The following is an 18,284-nucleotide window of genomic DNA, read 5'->3' as shown; positions in this document are numbered from 1 at the left end:
TCTAAGATCCCTTATAGCTGTAGATCTTTGATCTATGACCCTCTGTGAAAATTCAATTACTGTAGTAATAATTCAATAAGTCATATCTTACTCGTAATAGAACTTTCATTCTCTGCCCATTATTACTCATCAATAATTCAGGAAGGCAGTACATGAAGATAGGTTGTTGGGAAAATAGTAATAAAATGGCTGAATGATGTAGACATAGTGAAACTCCTTCAAGGCCCTCCCCCACCTACTCAGGTCAAGCATAACTAACCTTATAGCCCTTTTTATAACTGCACTTTTGATTTTTCCTCCTCAAAATTGTTATCAAAATTGCATAGGTGCACAAAAGTATAATTTGTCATTTATACGAAAACCCAAAGTAATTTTCTTTCACTTTTTTTCCCCAGACCCAAACCTCTATGCTTTTAGGCATAGCTGCTTCCATTGAAAGAATATATATATATATATATATATATATATATATATATATATATATATATATATATATATATATATACCAGTTTTTCTTTCATTTCTGCAGAAATGTTTTTCATCTAAACTGCCCTCTTAGATGATTTCTTCAATCTTGTCTGGGAACTTATTCTGAACATGAATAGCTTATTTGAATTCTTTCATCTGTCCAATTAGTGAGATAGAGCAAAATTCAATTTCCCAGTAAGTGAATTATTTTATTTTTTCTCAGTCCTTTCCTCAGCTATCACAGGCAATAGTTTCTTCAGAATACAGTTTAAATTTTTACTACCAAGCCTTCTTCCTAAAGTTTGTTTATATTTCTTTATAAAAAACAGTTAAAACAATTCTAAAAAGAACCTTATTTCTCTGTGTATTATCCATAACTTTGTTGTAAATCTTCATAGATTAAAGTTGAACCCACAAATTTTCCCTACTTCCATTAGGGAGAAGGCCTGCCAGAAAGTCAGTTGTGACTGAAACTCCAAACTACTGGTGAAACTGCCCTTTCTGCAACATTTCGTTTGGATCTTGAAGATATGGTAACAAGATCTGTAGTCTCTGTGGGAGAGCCTAGTCAAACAGGTATGATAGTAATAATATATTAATATGGTAGTATGTGTAATTAAGTAATGAATATTTTGGAGATTCAAGCCCAAAATATTTTTTATTGTAGTAGTGCAAGAACAAAATGTTTGGAGATGACTCTATTCTAAAACATAGGACGATAGTTTTAGAACAGGAAGGGACTTAGATTTCATCTAGTCCAACACTGTCATTTTATAGAGGTTAAGTACTTGCTAGAGTGACATAGGTAGTAAGAAGAGTTCAACATTATTTGAGGAGCAGTTTAGACTTCAAGGTTTTTGTTGTTGAAAAAGAGCATGGTAAAGTAGAAAGACTGATGGGATCTCACCTACAATTCCAACTCTGATATCTAGTAAATAATTGACATTGGCAAACTTAACTTTTCACATACTAAATTTCCTTACCAATAGAATAGGAATAATAATACTACTTCAAAAGGTTGTCTGCAATCAGTTGAACTGATAAAACATAATAAACTGACAGACTTCGCTCTTCTCAGCAACACAAGGTACAAAGACAACTCTAAAGGACTCACGATGGAGAATGCTATCTACATCCAAAGAAAGAACTATGAAGTATGAAGGCAGATTGAGGCATATTTCATGCTTGCCTTTTTCTCCCCCCCTTTTTTTCTTCTCTTTTGTTTTTGTTTTTGGGTTGTTGTCTTTTTTTTTTTTTGGTTCTGTTTCTTTTTCTCATGGTTCATTCCATTGGTCATAATTCTTTTCCACAACTTGACTAGTGTATAAATTAATTCAATGCTAAGTTAAAAACAAAAACAAAAAACAACATAATAAAAATGTTTGACAAACATTAAAACTCTATATAAATTTCAGTTATTTATTTGTGTATTAATTTACCTTTCTTCTTTTCCAATAGGGATCAAATAAAAACAGTATTGAGACAAGTCATCACCCCACTATATTTTTATACTGAATGCTGTATATACTCAAGTTCGGGTAGCTATAATGATGGCTTTTTGTAGTTAGGTCAAAGGATGTGATCCCATTCTCTGTTGGACTGTTAAAAGCATCCACAGTACATTTCCAATAGCAGACAGAACAACCAGGATGTTATACACCTCTTTCTGTTTTCATATGTTTCTAATTTTTTCTGCTAGCCATTTATATTTTTAAGACTTGTTCTATTGTAGCTTGGAGTTTATATGGATTTAATAGAGCAACATCAAATTTTTTGGCTCAAATCTATGTCTGGGCAGTTGTGGCTGTTCAGTTCAGATACAGCTTACTGGATACAAACTCCTTAATAGTTTGAGATCTTTATTTATAAGACAGCCATTTTTCATTTTTCAATCCATGAAAAGAAATGGGCCCCTCATGTATAATTCCAGCCACCTGATCATGTCTTGTGAGGTATTCTATAAGAGCTAAACTTTTAAATATTTCAGTGATGTATTTCACAGATTTTACTCATTTTTTTCTTACTTTGCATTTATCCTTGGGGATAACCTTTATATAATGTCTGATAACAATGATGTGGCCCTGAATTTCCTTCTCTTTCTATAAACAAATACACATGACTAAATTATTTATTCAACACTTTTTGTGGGAATATCATTGGATGAATTTATGTGTATATTTTACATGGAAGATCTTTTGGTTCCATCTTTAGAAAGCTATTGAATTAAGTTTTTCTTAGGTTCTGTCTGGAGGTGACCCATTTTCAGTTACAATAATTCAACAAATCTAATGGAATGTATCTCTTATTGTCTTTACTATTTATTACTTGGTGAAATGATCTTTACCTCTGTGAAGATTATTTCTGTAGGGTTTTTACCTGTTTATTATATGCTCTAAGAATGTCTGTCCATCTTCTTACTCCTTCTTTGGCATGGAAATGCCAAACTGCCATAGAATGATGATCCTTGTTTTTCCACTAAAATTTTATAGATTTTTGTGATGACAATTTCAAAAATGATTATGGTCTATTTTAAAATTCAGAATGCATATACTCAGTCTTATATTTTATAGACATTAATTGATGTAAATATGTTTTTCCCATTCACCTTTGATTTTTAGTTGCCAGTGATCTTCTAAAATATTTAGTCATAGCTTTCTCCTTGATATCATTGTTTATGGAGACCAAGGAATTTGTAGTTATTGCCTTCATAGATTGTACCCATGTGATCTCTAAATTCAAGCTCAAACTTTTCAAAACAATTTACATTAATTTGAGTCCAAGTTAAATTCTTTGACCATTGGAATAAATATGCCACAAAGTGGAGGAGCTCTCTAATGTGTTTTCAATAGAGTTATATAACATGATGTCTTCCATGTACATTGAGCTATTGTACATCTAAGTTGCTATTGTACATTGAGTAAGTATGATATTTTGTTTTTTTTCTTTTTTACACATGGAAACTATTCTTATTTCTATTTAGGAGAGAAGATAATGAATTTAAGGCTGGGAAGAACCCTAATAGGCTTGAAGTGCTTCCCTGAAAAACTGCCATTTTAAAATTATTTTCTTTGGTGGTATGTTTTAAATGGTGAACAGTTTTCCACAAAGATTCAGAATATTTTCTTATCTGCAATATAATCATTTATTTTTATGTATTTTATATTATATGCAGTAATTATGTAATTATTGTATATAATAATATATTACACATGTTTATTATATTTATAATATGCTACATATTTTTATTAGAGAAGTCATGAGTCACAGGTTTTGCTTGATAATACTTTGCCAGTTTTAGTAGTCAGTATCATCAACAGCCAAACACTTCTTAGAAGATTCTGGGTAGTATTGCTTATTTGTTCACATTTATCTTTTCTTATTTTGGTACCAGAATATGAAGGACATCTACTCACTCTGATATTCTACATGTCAAAATCATTATCATCATCACTTTCTCTTCTTCTTTCCTTTGCCAACATTGTCATTGTCATTATCATTATTAAAATTACCTTAATGGAAGGAAGATGAGAGATAAGTGGGAATTTCCTCAGAAGCAGGCTATAAAAGATCCCATTCTGATGATTAACTAATCCTGTCTCTGCAACCCTGGATTCCCAAATGTGTAGTTTTGATAACTGGCACTTTGAAAAGTCCTTTTCAAACCCTACAGTACCATCTAAATAAGTCATTATTAATTGGAAATGTTTAGATCTCTTTAACTTGAGATTTCCCAAATACTATATACACTTCATCTCATTTGATCCTCACAACAATACTACATAGTAAATACTTCAGATGTTGTCCCTACTTTATAGAGGAGAAATTCAGATTGAGGGCCCATAATCACAGAGGTACTGAGGAATGAAAATGGAATTTGTTCCTATATCTCCCCTGACTCCAAGTCTAGCACTTTTTAGGTCTCTGCCTTTGTTTATTAGGTTTAGGTCAAGAAATTTTTACTTCCTGTCCTCATTTCAAGAGAGCACATTGGCCCATAATCTCTTATCTAAGAACCTGCCAAACGATATGTAATTTCTGGACCTTTTGTGATTATCTCTGCTACTTGCTGTCCAAGTTGAGCTTTTATTCTCACATGATTTCATCATATAATCTAAATACAAGTTTTATTCAAAGATGCATAGATTTCATATGTCTTAAGTCCTCACAATAATTAGATATATTTTATGGAGTAAAGACATTTGATTTTCATGACGATCATTTCCTTCTGAGGTAAATTAAAATAGTCTCTTATATTTTCAATGTCTTGGAATAAGACTGCACAAAACACATTTTAGATATTTTTTCACAAATAATAATTTTGAAATGTCCAGGACTAGAAATAGTGGCCAACTTTGCAAGAACTTTTCATACTCAGCAGATAGTGCTCTATAGAGAACCACATTTACTGACTCAAAGAATTGGTGGGAAGTCATAAAAAATTGTAATCCCTCAGTATTTATTGCTTGTTGGAAACAAAAATTTTAGCCTTAAACATGATTCTCCCAACAAGTTACTAAAAGAGAAAAGAAAGGAAAACATTTGTATAAGGAAACTGATAAGACCTATTTGTGAAGGGACACCATTTCTGAGATAAAATGTTGAGGCAGGCCAAAGATAGTTCAGAGCATGAGATAGAAAACTGCTCAATAGATGAATGTACTGAGAGTACTGGTTTGAAGTCAGAGCAATGGTAGGTAATAATGGTGTGATTCAAAGAAGTGGCACCAACTGTAGGCCTTGACAGACATGGCAGTATCAGTAGTGGTGGCACCAGGAGTGCCCAGGAGTCAGGGATGTTAAAGGAAGTAAAAAATTGGTTAGGAAAAGATTCCAAGGGACCTTTGTACTAACTCTGGTCACATGATGAGACACTATTGGGAACTCTGTCAGCCATTACTTAGTTGTGGATTATAATTCCAGGACAGAGAGGAGTAACTGTGGTCATGAGGGAACAGGGGTCCTGCTTGTGTAAATACCAGAGCTCAGACCAGGAAGGGAGTAACTAAACCTCTCCTTGGATCACCTGACTTTGGAGGTACCACATAATTACAAATGCCCAGTGATCTTTAAAGGCAGCAGAAGCTCATTAAAGACAGAAACTCAGACTAGAAATCTGCCCCAATCTACAAATGAGTGGAGTCTAACTAACAAGAAGTGTACTATCAAGAGAGGCTGAAAAAATGAACAAACGACAAAAAAGAGCTTGACCACTAAAAGCTCCTATAATGACAAGAAAAATATCTACAAGTAAAGCCTTAATGAAAAAAATGCAGATTGAACACAAAACCAACCTTGAAGATCTAAAGAGATTAAAAATTTTTTAAATGATTTTAAAAATTAAAATGGTAGGGAAAAATTGGGAAAAGAAATTAAAACAATGGAAGAAAATTGTGAAAAGGGAATTAGAAGCTTGGTACAACAGGCACAAATATATTGAGGAAAACAGCTCTTTAAAATTCATCATCGTTGAAGAAAATAACTTCTTAAAAATTGGAATTGTTCAAATGGAAGCTAAAACCTCCATGAGACATCAAGAAATAATGAAACAAAGTCAAAAGAATGAAAATTTAGAAGAAAATGTGAAATATCTCATAGGAAACACAACCGAAATGGACAATAGATTTAAGAGAGATAATTTGCAAGTTACTGGACTACGTGAAAGCCATAATAAAAAATTTCAATATTTTGAGAAATTGTAAGATATTCCAGAAGGAAGTGGCAAAGTAGAAATAGAAAGTGTCTACTAATCACATCCCAAAAGAATGAAAAAATGAAAACTCCAAGAAATCTTATAACCAAATTCCAGTAATTTCTGGTCAAGGATGAATATCACAAACAACCTGAAAGAAGTAGCTCCAATACTATGGAGCCACAATCAGGACCACACAAAATTTCACTGCTACTAATTTAAGGGAGTAGAGAGCTTGGAATATGATATTCTGAAAGGCAGGGAAGCTAGAATAACAATCCAGAATAACTTATCCAGCACAAGTATAATCCTACAGGGTAAATATAAACATTTAAAGATGTAATGGACCTTCAAGATTCTTGATGAAAAGACCAGAGCTAAAAAGATAAATTGACACTGAAACACAAGACTCTAGAGATGCATTGAAGGTGAACATGAATAAGAAATCATAAGTGAATTAATAAGGCTAAACTGTTTATTATCCTATATGGCATAATGATACAACTAACCATTAAGAACTTTATCATTATTAGAGTAGTTATATGGAGTCTACTTAGAGAGCATGAATGTAAGTCTACTGTTGTGGGATTATCTCAAAAGAAAATTGGATGGATGAGAAAGACAGATATACTAAGAGAAAGGGGAAAGGAGTAGAAGGATAGGGAAATTATCTGACATAAAAAGGCGTACAAAGAATGATTCATAAAATAGAGGGATAGATGGGGGGTAGTGGACAATGCTTGAAGCTCACTGTCTTGGAACTGGTTCAAAGATGCAAGAATATACAAACACATATACATACATACATACATACATACATGCATATATTTATTCACACACACATACTTGGGTATATTGGGTATAGACATTCATCTTACAGAATAGGGGAATAGGAGGGCAAAAATCTTACAGGAATGAGAGGAGTAATAAGTGAGAGTGTTTAAGGGAGCCAGTAGTCAGAAGCAAAACAGACTTTTGTGGGAGAAATGTATCAGTAAGGCAAGATTTTTCCTGAGGAATTCTCTGGGTGTGGTGTGGGGGGGAGGGATTAGAGCTGTTTACCTGGCCATTATGTCTCTTGTAAGTTCAAAAGATGAATTTCATACCTTTGGGCTGCAAGCCTCAGGAGCTGATGTCTCACAGCTGGTGGCGTTGATCTGCTGCCTCCTGTCGCTTCCACAGACTTCCATCGTGTGTTGGGAGGTCTGGGGATCTCTGCTGGTTTTGGGCGCCCAGCTTTCTCCTAGCCTGTCTTGCTTGGGAAAGATCTTTAACCATGATTATCACCACAATAGGGCAAAAAATGAGCAATAAAGGAAGTGAATAGGATAGAGGGAAATGCACAGCAATCATAACTGTAAATGTGAAAGGGATGAACTCACCCATGAAAGGGAAATAGATAGCAAAATGGATTAGGAAACATATTCCAAAATACGTTGTTTAAAAGAAACTCACTTGAAACAGAAAGACACAGAGTTAAAATAAGGGGCCAGAGCATAATCTATTATCCTTTAGCTGAAGTAAAAAATGCAGGGGTAGCAATCATGATCTCAGGTGAAGCAAAAGCAAAAATAGACCTAATTTAAAGAGAGAGAAAGTACATTTTGCTAAAATGTACCACAGACAATGAATTAATATCAAACACATATGTATCAAATTCCTTAAGGAAAAGCTAAGTCAGCTATAGGAGGAAATAGACAGTAAAACTGTACTAGTGGGGGAATCTCTCTTTACCCTCTTTAGATTTAGATAATTCTCAACAACAAAAAAAACCCAACAAAAAAGAAGTTAAGAAGATGAATAGAATTTTAGAAAAGTTAGATGTGATAGACCTCTGGAGAATATTGAATCGAAACAGAAAGGAGTTTACCTTTTCTCAGACATACATGGCACCTTCAAAAAATTGACCATAAATTAGGGCATAAAAACCTCACACACAAATGCAGAAAAAAGAAATGTTAAATGTATCCTTTTCAGATCACAATGCAATAAAATAATGTTTAGAAATTTGAAACATAGAATAAAATTAATTACAAATAAAATTATCTTTGGGATTACTAAAGAATGAATTGGTCAAAAAACAAATCATACAAAGAAGAATTTTATTACAGACAGTGACACCAATGAGACAACATATGAAAATTTGTGGGATGCAGCCAAAGTGGTACTTAGGGGAAAAATTTATATCTCTAAATGCTTGTATCAGTAAAAGAGAGAAAGAGAAGATTAATTAATTGGATAGGCAACTACAAAACAGAAAAAGAACAAATTAAAAATACCCCTAGTAGAAATACAAATTCTAAAGTAGAGATACTGAAAAATCAAAGGAGAGATTAACAAAATTGAAAGTTAAAAAAACCCATTGAATTGATAAATGAAACAAGGACCTGGTTTTATGAGAAAAAAATAAAACCCAATAAGCCATTGCCTAATTTGATGTTAAAAGAGAAGAAAAATAAGCTTTTGTTGATGAATTTTGCTTTTTATATAATTTCTCTAGTACCCTTTCTTTTCCTCCTTCTTCTAGAGAACTATACAGTGTAGCAAATAGCATTTAAATGTGAAAAAAGTTTGACAACATCAGCATAACTGATAAATACATCAAAATAGTCTCAAAATATGTGCAATGAACTAGTATACACTTTCTGTTTCTACAAAAGAATAGGGTAGGGATATCTTTTCATATCTCTTCTTTCATGTCATCGCTGCTTCTTTATAATTTTGCAATATTTATTTTGATTTTTGCGGTTGTTTCATTTTTAAGTGATTTTATATATTTTCTTGTCTCATCTTACTTCACTCTGCAATGGTTCATGTAGATCTTTCTATGCTTCTCTGTGTTAATTATATTTGTCTTTCTAATAACAATAACATTCCATTATGTTCGTGTACCAGAACTTATTTTCGAATTGTAACGTGTTTCCCAGATAGCAGTAACTTGTCTCTTTGCTTAAGGATAAATAGAAGCACCAAGATCCCCTCTATGGTCAAGATCCTTATATCTAAGTCTAATGAATGGTTATCTGACTCATGACACAAAGTAACATTTACAAAGTAAAGTTCAAGCTCTTTGTTTTTCATTCAAGGCCCTACATGATCTAATGAGATGTTATTTTTCCAGCTCTACATCATAGTTATTCACTATAAGCATGGTCCATGAACATATTAGATGGTTATTGTTACATAAGAAATAATAAAATAAATACCTTCTGAGGAAACTGAGAGGATTTTTATGAACTAATGTTGAAGTGAGTGAGTATAATTAGACCAATTTGTACAATGATAACAGTACCACAGAAAAAGATAACTTTGAAAGACTTTAGAACTTTGATCAATGTAATGATAAACCATGGGTCCAAAAGAATGAAGATATAACATTCTATTCACCTTCTAATAGAAAGGTGATTAATTTAAAATGCAGAGAGATATTTTCATTTTTGGACATGACTAAAATGGCAATTTGTTTGGTAGGGCTGTGCATGTATATATTAAGGGAATTTTTTGTGGGTTTTTAAAGCAATTTTTTAAAAGGAATGGGTGGGTATTTAGTACAAGAAGTGCTAACATGCAACAAGAATTTATTAAGTACTTACTATGTGCTGAGCATTTACACTGTGCTAAGCATTATTGTTACAAATCCCCCCCCAAAAAGAAATATACATGGGTGAGGGGAACAGAAAGTAGAAGTGAAAGGCATGATGTTGAAGTCTGGAAAACCTGAAGCAGAGGTGAATGAAGGTTGGTTGGTCTGGACTTTTCCTTAAATGGAGGCTAGCAGCAGGATTCACAAGCGGGAGAAGGGGGCCAGCATGGTTGAAGGATGTTTCAGAGTGAGAAGATTGAAGAAGACAGTAGATACTCCAGAATAGAGAGACCTCAGGAGCTGAGTCAGCTGAGGCATGCTTGTAAAGCTCTTGAAGTTAGTATCAAAGGTAGGATGGGAATGAAGGTGGCAGGAAGGAAATTTGACAGCATGAGCAGATATGGAGGTGGGAAAGCACAGGCTATGGTGGTCCACATTCGCTGTCATGTAGAATTCTTGGATGGAATGAATATAGAAAAGAAACTCAGGTTCAGAACCCATGGTCATACAGGTAGTAAGTACCAAAAGTGGGACTTGAATCCATATATCTCCTTATCTCAAGTGCAGCAGTCTTTATTTCTCTGCCTCTATTTATTTGGTTTGAGTCAAATAGACCTGATCTTCAGCAACTTCTGAGATAGTAAGGTTAACAAATTACAACCCCAAGGTTAAGATACTCTCCTCCCACCCAATTACTTAGTGTCTTGTCCCTATGACTCATCCTCCAAACTAAGGAAAGTGGCTGAACAGCCTCACCAGATAGGCTCACCCCAACAATGTTGCCTAAAATTCAATACATGTGTATCCCCTTTTGTTCTACAGAATTGCTAGCCACATAGAAAAATGCTCATCACCTATTGCTAATTAAACTTTTTCTCCTCTAGTCCTGCCACTCAGTCAGACCAAGGTGGGAGGAATTAGTTTCCAGGAGGATCTTAGGATTTCTTTTAAGAAATTCCCAGTGATTGCTGATTTTCTCTTCTCTGAGAAGAGTTACCAGACTAGAATTATATCTCTGTCTTCCCCTAAATAATTACTCGAGGGAAAATAATTTTGTTTCCTCTGCTTTTTGCTAATTCCCATTTTTATTTTTCTTTCCTCATTGCTAAGGCTACTATTTCTGTCACTATCTTAAAGAACAGAGGTGAATAATGGGCATCCTTGCTTTAAACCTGATCTTTTTGTAAACATTTCTAGTTTATTTCCATTTTACATATGATTGTCCTTATTATTCTTAGACAGTGATTACTTACAATATTAAGGAAACATATATTTATTAATATGTTTTATTTGGTTTAAAAAAAACTGAAATGTGGGTTGTATTTTGTTAAAAGTGTTTTATTCATTGAGTGATATAATCTTCCAATTTTGTTGTTGTTGTTAATAATAGGATCTTTTGTTAATAGATTTTCCTAATGTTGAACCAATTTTCATTTCTAATATAAATCTTTGTTGGTGATATATATTATTTTAATATGTTTCTCTAGGCTTCCTTGTTTCTAACATTTTGTCTAAATTTTTATATTAATGTTAATGTGGAACTCAGCCAGCACCAGGCTGGGGGAGTGCCAGGCACATGGAATTGGTGGCAATCCCCAGGCCTCTCAGCCCAGGACAGGAGTCTGTCAGAGCTACTGGAGACAGCAGCGCAGCACCTGTGGCTGTGAGAGCTACTTCTGAGGCTTGCAGCCCACAGTCTAAAGATTTGAAACTTGCCTTCTTGAACTTCTGGGAGCTATGATGACCAGGTAAAATGGTTCTCATCCCTCCCTTCCTCACCCAGATAATATTCGCATAGGAGAAACCCTGAAATAGAGGAGCCAGACTTGGGTCTTCAGTAGCTGAACAGCAGGAGTTCCTGAGCCCCATGGGGGTGCAGGCAGCAAGTGTCAACCTAGAAACCCAGAGGTGCCCTTGCACAGCCAGGGGAAGTGGCAGACCCCAGAGCAGACAACTGCGGAGACCACCCATGCTGTAGCGCAACCCTAGGGGAAGTGAAGACTTCCAGCAGCCAGACCACTCCTCCCCCTCACCTCAGGAAACCAGAGACCACAGCACACAATGCCAGTAATCAGGCCCATGGTTCCCAGCACAAGAAGCTTGGGATAGAGCCCCCTGGGCCCCAGAAGTGGAGACTCACTTTAAAAAGCCAGGAAAAAAGACAGTCATCATGAAGAAGCAATCCAGAAAACCAAGGACTATTGATTCTTTTTATGGAGACAGGGAAGATCAAAATACCAATTCAGAAGATGATAGCATTGAAACTATATCCACATCTGAAACCTCAAAAGGGAATGTGGACTGATATTGAACCCAAAAAGCATTCCTGGAAGAGCTTAAGGAGGATTTTAAAAACTAAATTAGGGATGCAAATGAAAAAAAAATGGAAAAATTCACTGAGCAGAACAAATTTTTAAAAAGTAAAACTGGTGAAATGGTTAAGGAAATTCAGAATCTAATTGGAGAGAATAAGTCCTTGAAAAGTAAAATCAGTGAAATGGAAAAGCAGGTTCAGAAGATAAATGAAGAAAATAATTCATTAAAAATTAGACTTGGACAAGTAGAAGCTAATGACTTTACGAGGCAACAAGAATCAGAGAAACAAAATCTAAACAAGGAAAAAATAGAAGAAAATGTGAAATATCTGATTGGAAAAACTGACCTGGAAAATAGATCAAGGAGAGATAATCTAAGAATAATTGGTCAACTGGGAAGCCATGACAAAAAAAAAAAAGGCTGGACAGTATCTTCTAAGAAATAATTAAGTATAACTGCCCTGAGGTGCTAGAACAACAGGGTAAAATAGTCATTGCAAGAATCTACTGATCACCCCCTGAAAGAGATTCCAAATTGAAAACTCCAAGGAACATAGTGGCCAAATTCCAGAATTATCAGATCAAGGATAAAATACTGCAAGCAGCCAGAAAGAATTCAAATATCACAGGACTACAGACAGGATCATGCAGGATCTTACAGCTTCTACATTAAAAGACAGGAGGAGTTGGAATATGATATTGTGAAAGGCAAAGGAGCTTAGACTACAACCAAGGATCAACTACCCAGCAAAATTTGGCATAGTTTTTCAGTCAAGGAGATGACATTCAATGAAATAAGGGAATTTCAGAACTTCCTGATGAAAAGGCCAGAGCTCAATGGATAATTTGATCTTCAAATACAAAACCCAAGAGAGACATAAAAAGGTAAACTGGGGAAAAACTTTGTTATTCAATAAAATTGTTTAAATCCTTATATAGCATTATATTGTTTTATATGTGTTACACACACACACACACACACATATTGTATATATATATGTGTGTATATATATATATATATATATATGTAAATGTCAATCTAGAGAATGGTACAGTTATTATGACAATTAAAAGGAATATACATAGACTGAGGGTGTCAGTATAAAGTAACTGACGTGATGATAAGAAACATAATTTAGGGATGTAAAGGGATTGTTCTGGGATAAGAGGTAAGGAGATGATAGAAAAGGGTAAATTATATAATGTAAAGAGGTACAAAAACATATTGTTGCGAGTCCCCGGCCTCGCAACCAACTCGTGGGGGTCTGTTAAGGAGCCCCCCACACCCAGGCCTTTGCCTAGCAAAGGGCCTGATCTCTCGGACAACATATGGGGAGGGAACCGAAGGTGTTGAGTGGCTCCGTTTATTATTTCAGCAAGCAGCATTTTTATATCTTTGGTGACGTAGGTACATTCTTCGGTTACGTAGGTGAAAGAACAGGTAAAATCAAAACACCTGGGTACTAGGACCACCCCGACTCCACCAACTCTCCTCCCCTTCTGGGCATGGAGGTCCAAGGAGGGCAGGGCTGGGCTCTAACTCAGCCTGTAACACATATTATAGTAGAAGGGAAGAAGAGAGGGAGAAGACCACTGTTTGAGCTTTAATTTAATTGGCTTTGGTTCAAGGAGGGAATAACATGCTCTGAAAAGTATAGAAATCAAACTTGCCCAACAGGCAGTAGGAGAGGAAAGGGGAAAAAGGGAAGAGAAGAAGTAGAAAGGTGAAAAGAATAAGACAAGGGAGGGGAATCAAGAGAGGAAAACTTGAGGAAGATGGTGGTCAAAAGCAAAACTCTTTTGAGGAATGGAAGGGAAAAATAAAAGCACAAACATGGAATTAGGATGGAGAAAAAGACACAGATAGTTATCATAACTGTAAATGTGAATGGGATGAACTCTCCTATAAAACAGAGGTGGTTAACAGAATGGATTAAAAACCCAGATCCAGCAGTTTTCCCATGGACCTGATGGGTTGTCTTTGGATTTTGTGGGTTGTGAAGTCTGGTAACTGCCACAGCCCAGTGATTCAAGGCCCTGAGGCCTGCTCTGCCTGGTCTACTCAGGCCTGGTCTGTGCTGGCACAGTCCACGTTGGGCTATGCTCTGCTCTCAGTATGGTGCAGTAGACCCTTCCCAGTGACCATCCAGGCTGTTTTGGGCTGGAGACTTATTTCCCTGTTATTTCATGGGTTCTGTAGCTCTAGAATTTGTTTAGAGTCATTTTTACAGGTGTTTGGAGGGATTTGGGAGAGAGTTTAAGCAAGTCACTGTTTTCAAGCTGCCATCTTGGCTACAGACTGGGCTTTATTTAAATACAAAAATAATTTACATATAAATAAAGAAGAATTAAATTACTAGAGAGGCATTCAATACTCAAGTGTTGTCTATGTTAAACTAATCAAGATAGCAATAGTAAAAAGAGTTAATTTATGAATTTAAAACTACTGGCAGCAATTTTAATACAAATGGGACACAAAATCATTAGATAAAATAAGAAATAAAAAGCCCAAAATATCATTCAAATAGAGACAAATGAAACAAATGAAAAAAAATCCTAATAATGGAGACCAATTGGCATTTTCAGACTTAATATGTGCATATCATATTTTTATAGAAAGAATTCTAAATGTTGAGTCTAAAGACCTATATTTGAATTATTACATTACTAACTTTGTAATTGTGGGCAATTCATAACCTCAGTTTCCATATCTGTAAAATGAGAGAAACACATTACTTAGATTCTAATAAAGCTTACATCTCAAAAAATATTAAATTAGATATTGGTTGATCTCTTTATTTTTTCCTTCAAAAGTTATTTATTCAGTGAGATTTTTCTTTCTTTTTTGATATTCATTTTTAGTAATCTCTTGTTTGATTTTTCAGGATTTTTATTTTGATCTTTAATAGAAATTAAATAAAAGGTTTTAAAAGTTATTTTCCCCTAGGAACCGTGATGGAGTGCGTAGTGAAAGAGGTCACATTACAATATGTGGAGTATTGCCATGCTACTCTTACCAAGATGCAAAATTGACTGATACCTGGTATTTTAACTTCTTCCTTCATGTACACGTACATGTACATATATATATATTCCTTTATTCAAAAATCAAAACAAGAGTCAGCCTGAAGGAATTTACAATTTGTTCAGGTTAGGGGTGGATAGACCTGTCTGTGTGTGTGTGTGTGTGTGTGTGTGTGTGTGTGTAATTGTAGAAGTAAGTATCACATATAGGTTTGTGTGTGTTTATGTGTGTGTAGTTAACATAAGCTCTCATGTATCCAAATGTACACAAGGGTAGAGTATCTAACTTCTTCAATGAGTCTGGCTTTAGCTTTACACGTCATGAGGAGAGTATTTTCTTCTGGACGCCAGTAGGATAAATCAGTCTAACTATCATCATTCTTGAGACCTCAGTTTAGAGTTGCAAGCCTTTGATCTCATACTTTCCCTTTATTCTCTGAATTATGTAGAAAAGTTCTAGAGATGATGGCTGCATAAAATGTTGTTCAAGAGAGAAATTCTCAGAGCAGAGGTTAGAAGAAAATGGGGGACATCCTATGTGTGAATTTAAAGGCTGAGTAGAGGATTTAATCCCTTAGGAGAAAAAAAAATAAGTTCTGCGGTACAGTGTGTAAATATTGTAATTGCTGCTCCCTGAAGAGTCTGATTCCAGGGAGAAAACCTGCTGGATGCTCCCTGTGTTTCCAATATAGTCCATGAGAATATCATTTCCAGAATAAAACCTTCACTTTTGGTGACATCTCTAGGCACTATTTCTTCCTCTACATCTGGAGCACTCCCCAGATGAAGGCATAGTCACAACCTGTGATCTTTATAGCTCCATGTATCTCTCTATTCAGTCCAAAAGCTGAGATTTATGCTCTGATTGCTTCAGTGCAAAAGGGAGCAGAAGAGGGAGAATCTCTGATCACCCTAATCAGAATTATTTCTCCTTCGGAACCCAGGGGCTCAAACCCAGTGAAGACCATCACTGAAATGTCCAGGCAGGAGAAGGGTGAGTATGTAAGACATTAATTTTCCATTTTTCCTTCAATTTTGTCCTCCCTGCTTTGCCAACCAGGAGATTTGAGGATTCTATAAAATATCATGTCCCTAAGCTTCATCATTGACTCATATATAGGTCTTTTGGTTTGGTCTAGGGAAGAATGGGGAAGAGAACATGCAAAGATAATGGGGATCTTGGTAATGTTAGTCCCTCACCTCCAGAGGACTCTATAGTATGAAAAAGACACTAAATCCAGTTTTGCAGGCAGCTGAGTGGTGCAATGGATAGAACCCTGAGCTTGAAATCAAAAAGACCTGAGTTCAAGTCCAGCTTCAGGCAGCAACAAGCTGTGTGACCTTGGGCAATGTCACTTAATCACTGTTTGTCTCAGTTTCCTCAACTATAAACTGGGGAAAGGAATTACACTCATATCCCGGTGTTCTTAGGAGGTTCAAACAATATATGTGTAAAGGATTTAAAGCAGTGTCTGACACATCTCAGTTACTATGTCAATGCTTGCAATTATTATTTTTCTTACTAATAATGTTATTGGTAATATGGTTAATCCTTAATATAATTTTAATAATAATGCTTTTACCATAGGCATTTGGAAAACCCTTTGAGGCACTACTTTGCCACCTCTGAAATGGCAAAAAATAGTTAAAGTTTTTTCTGAGGTGTCTAGCATATGGGATATTGTGGGGGATGGGGGAAACTTTTCTCATTTTCCTGGTTTCTGTTCGCTTTGGAGTCTGAGGAACATGAACCATTATTTTGCAGGTGGAACTCAGGAACAGTTTTCTACACCATCCAGCTCATGGAGACAGTTATTCAGCCCAATCAAAATCCCTGAATATCTTGGGGAAGATAAGAACAGAACCTGCATGGCATGGTGATGATGTTTTCCAGACACTTCTAGAAGTGCTTCTTTTTCATAACTGTGAAATAAGGTTTGTTGAACTTATTTTGCTTCTAGTATAACTTTCTCCCTCTCCTCATAGATCCCTCAAGAGGAGAATGGCTTTGGAAAATGCCTCTTCTGTGACTGAATTCATCCTTGCAGGGTTGACAAATCAACCAGAGCTCCAGCTACCCCTATTCCTCCTGTTTATGGGGATCTATGTGATCACAATAATGGGAAACCTGGGATTGATCATTTTAATCAGGATGAATTCTCAGCTTCACAGTCCTATGTACTATTTCCTCTTCAACTTATCTTTCATTGATCTCTGCTACTCCTCTGTCTTTACTCCCAAAATGTTGATGAATTTTGTCCTAATGAAAAACATTATCTCTTATTCAGGATGTATGGCACAGCTCTATTTTTTCTGTTTTTTTGTTATTTCTGAAACCTATGTGTTGACAATAATGGCTTATGATCGTTATGTTGCCATCTGTAATCCATTGCTGTATAATGTTACTATGTCCAATCAGGTGTGTTCATGGCTATTGGGTGGGGCATATGTAATGGGGTTTGCTGGTGCCATGGCCCACACTGGATGTATGCTGAGACTGTCCTTCTGTGATGCCAACATCATAAACCACTACATGTGTGATGGGCTTCCCCTCCTCCAGCTCTCCTGTACTAGCACCTATGTCAATGAGCTGGTGGTTTTCATTGTTGTGGGCATTAACATCACAGTTCCTAGTGTCACCATCTTCACCTCTTATGGTCTCATCCTGTCCAGTATCCTGAACATCAGTTCCACTGAAGGTAGATCCAAAGCCTTCAGCACCTGCAGCTCCCACATAGTTGTTGTTTCTCTTTTCTTTGGGTCAGCTTCATTTATGTATCTCCAGCCCTTTTCTTCAGTATCTGTGGACCAGGGTAAAATAGCATCAGTCTTTTACACAAATGTGGGGCCTATGCTAAACCCCATCATTTATAGTCTGAGGAATAAAGATGTTAAGGCTGCCTTGAAGAGAACAGTGAAAAGAAGAATATTTTCTAGAACAGCAGCAGGATTTTAATAATGTTAGGCCCTTCATAGATTGTACTGATGTGACCTCTGAATTCAAGCTCAACCTTTTCAAATCAATTTATAGTAATTTGAGTTCAGATTGTACTCTTTCACCATTGGAAAAAATATGCCATAAACTGAAGGAGCTCTTTAATGTGTTTTCATTTGTTCTATATAACTTGATGTCTTCCGCATACATCAAGCAATTGTATGTGTATATTGATATTGTACATTGAGTAAATAATATGTTTTGCTTTTG

The 18,284-nt window shown here is 35.5% G+C and overlaps 1 protein-coding gene across 1 annotated transcript; it reads left to right on the top strand.

Annotated features, from left to right (window-relative positions):
- Positions 1-17,075: 17,075 nt before the first annotated feature.
- On the top strand, positions 17,076-18,035 carry LOC118836820 (olfactory receptor 8B8-like). Its single transcript, XM_036743975.1, has one exon. The coding sequence runs from the start codon at positions 17,082-17,084 to the stop codon at positions 18,033-18,035; it is 954 nt and encodes a 317-aa protein (XP_036599870.1). The 5' UTR covers positions 17,076-17,081.
- The last annotated feature ends 249 nt before the right edge of the window (positions 18,036-18,284 follow it).

The sequence above is a fragment of the Trichosurus vulpecula genome, chromosome 2 (genome assembly GCF_011100635.1).
Source record: "Trichosurus vulpecula isolate mTriVul1 chromosome 2, mTriVul1.pri, whole genome shotgun sequence".
NCBI classification, from domain to species: domain Eukaryota; kingdom Metazoa; phylum Chordata; class Mammalia; order Diprotodontia; family Phalangeridae; genus Trichosurus; species Trichosurus vulpecula.
The sequence above is the reverse complement of the archived record's forward strand: the minus strand, read 5'-3'. Positions and strand labels throughout refer to the sequence as shown.

What these genes read in the sequence shown, in the direction of transcription:
- LOC118836820 (XM_036743975.1), top strand. Translation starts at nt 17,082, where the DNA reads ATGGCTTTGGAAAATGCCTCTTCTGTGACTGAATTCATCCTTGCAGGG.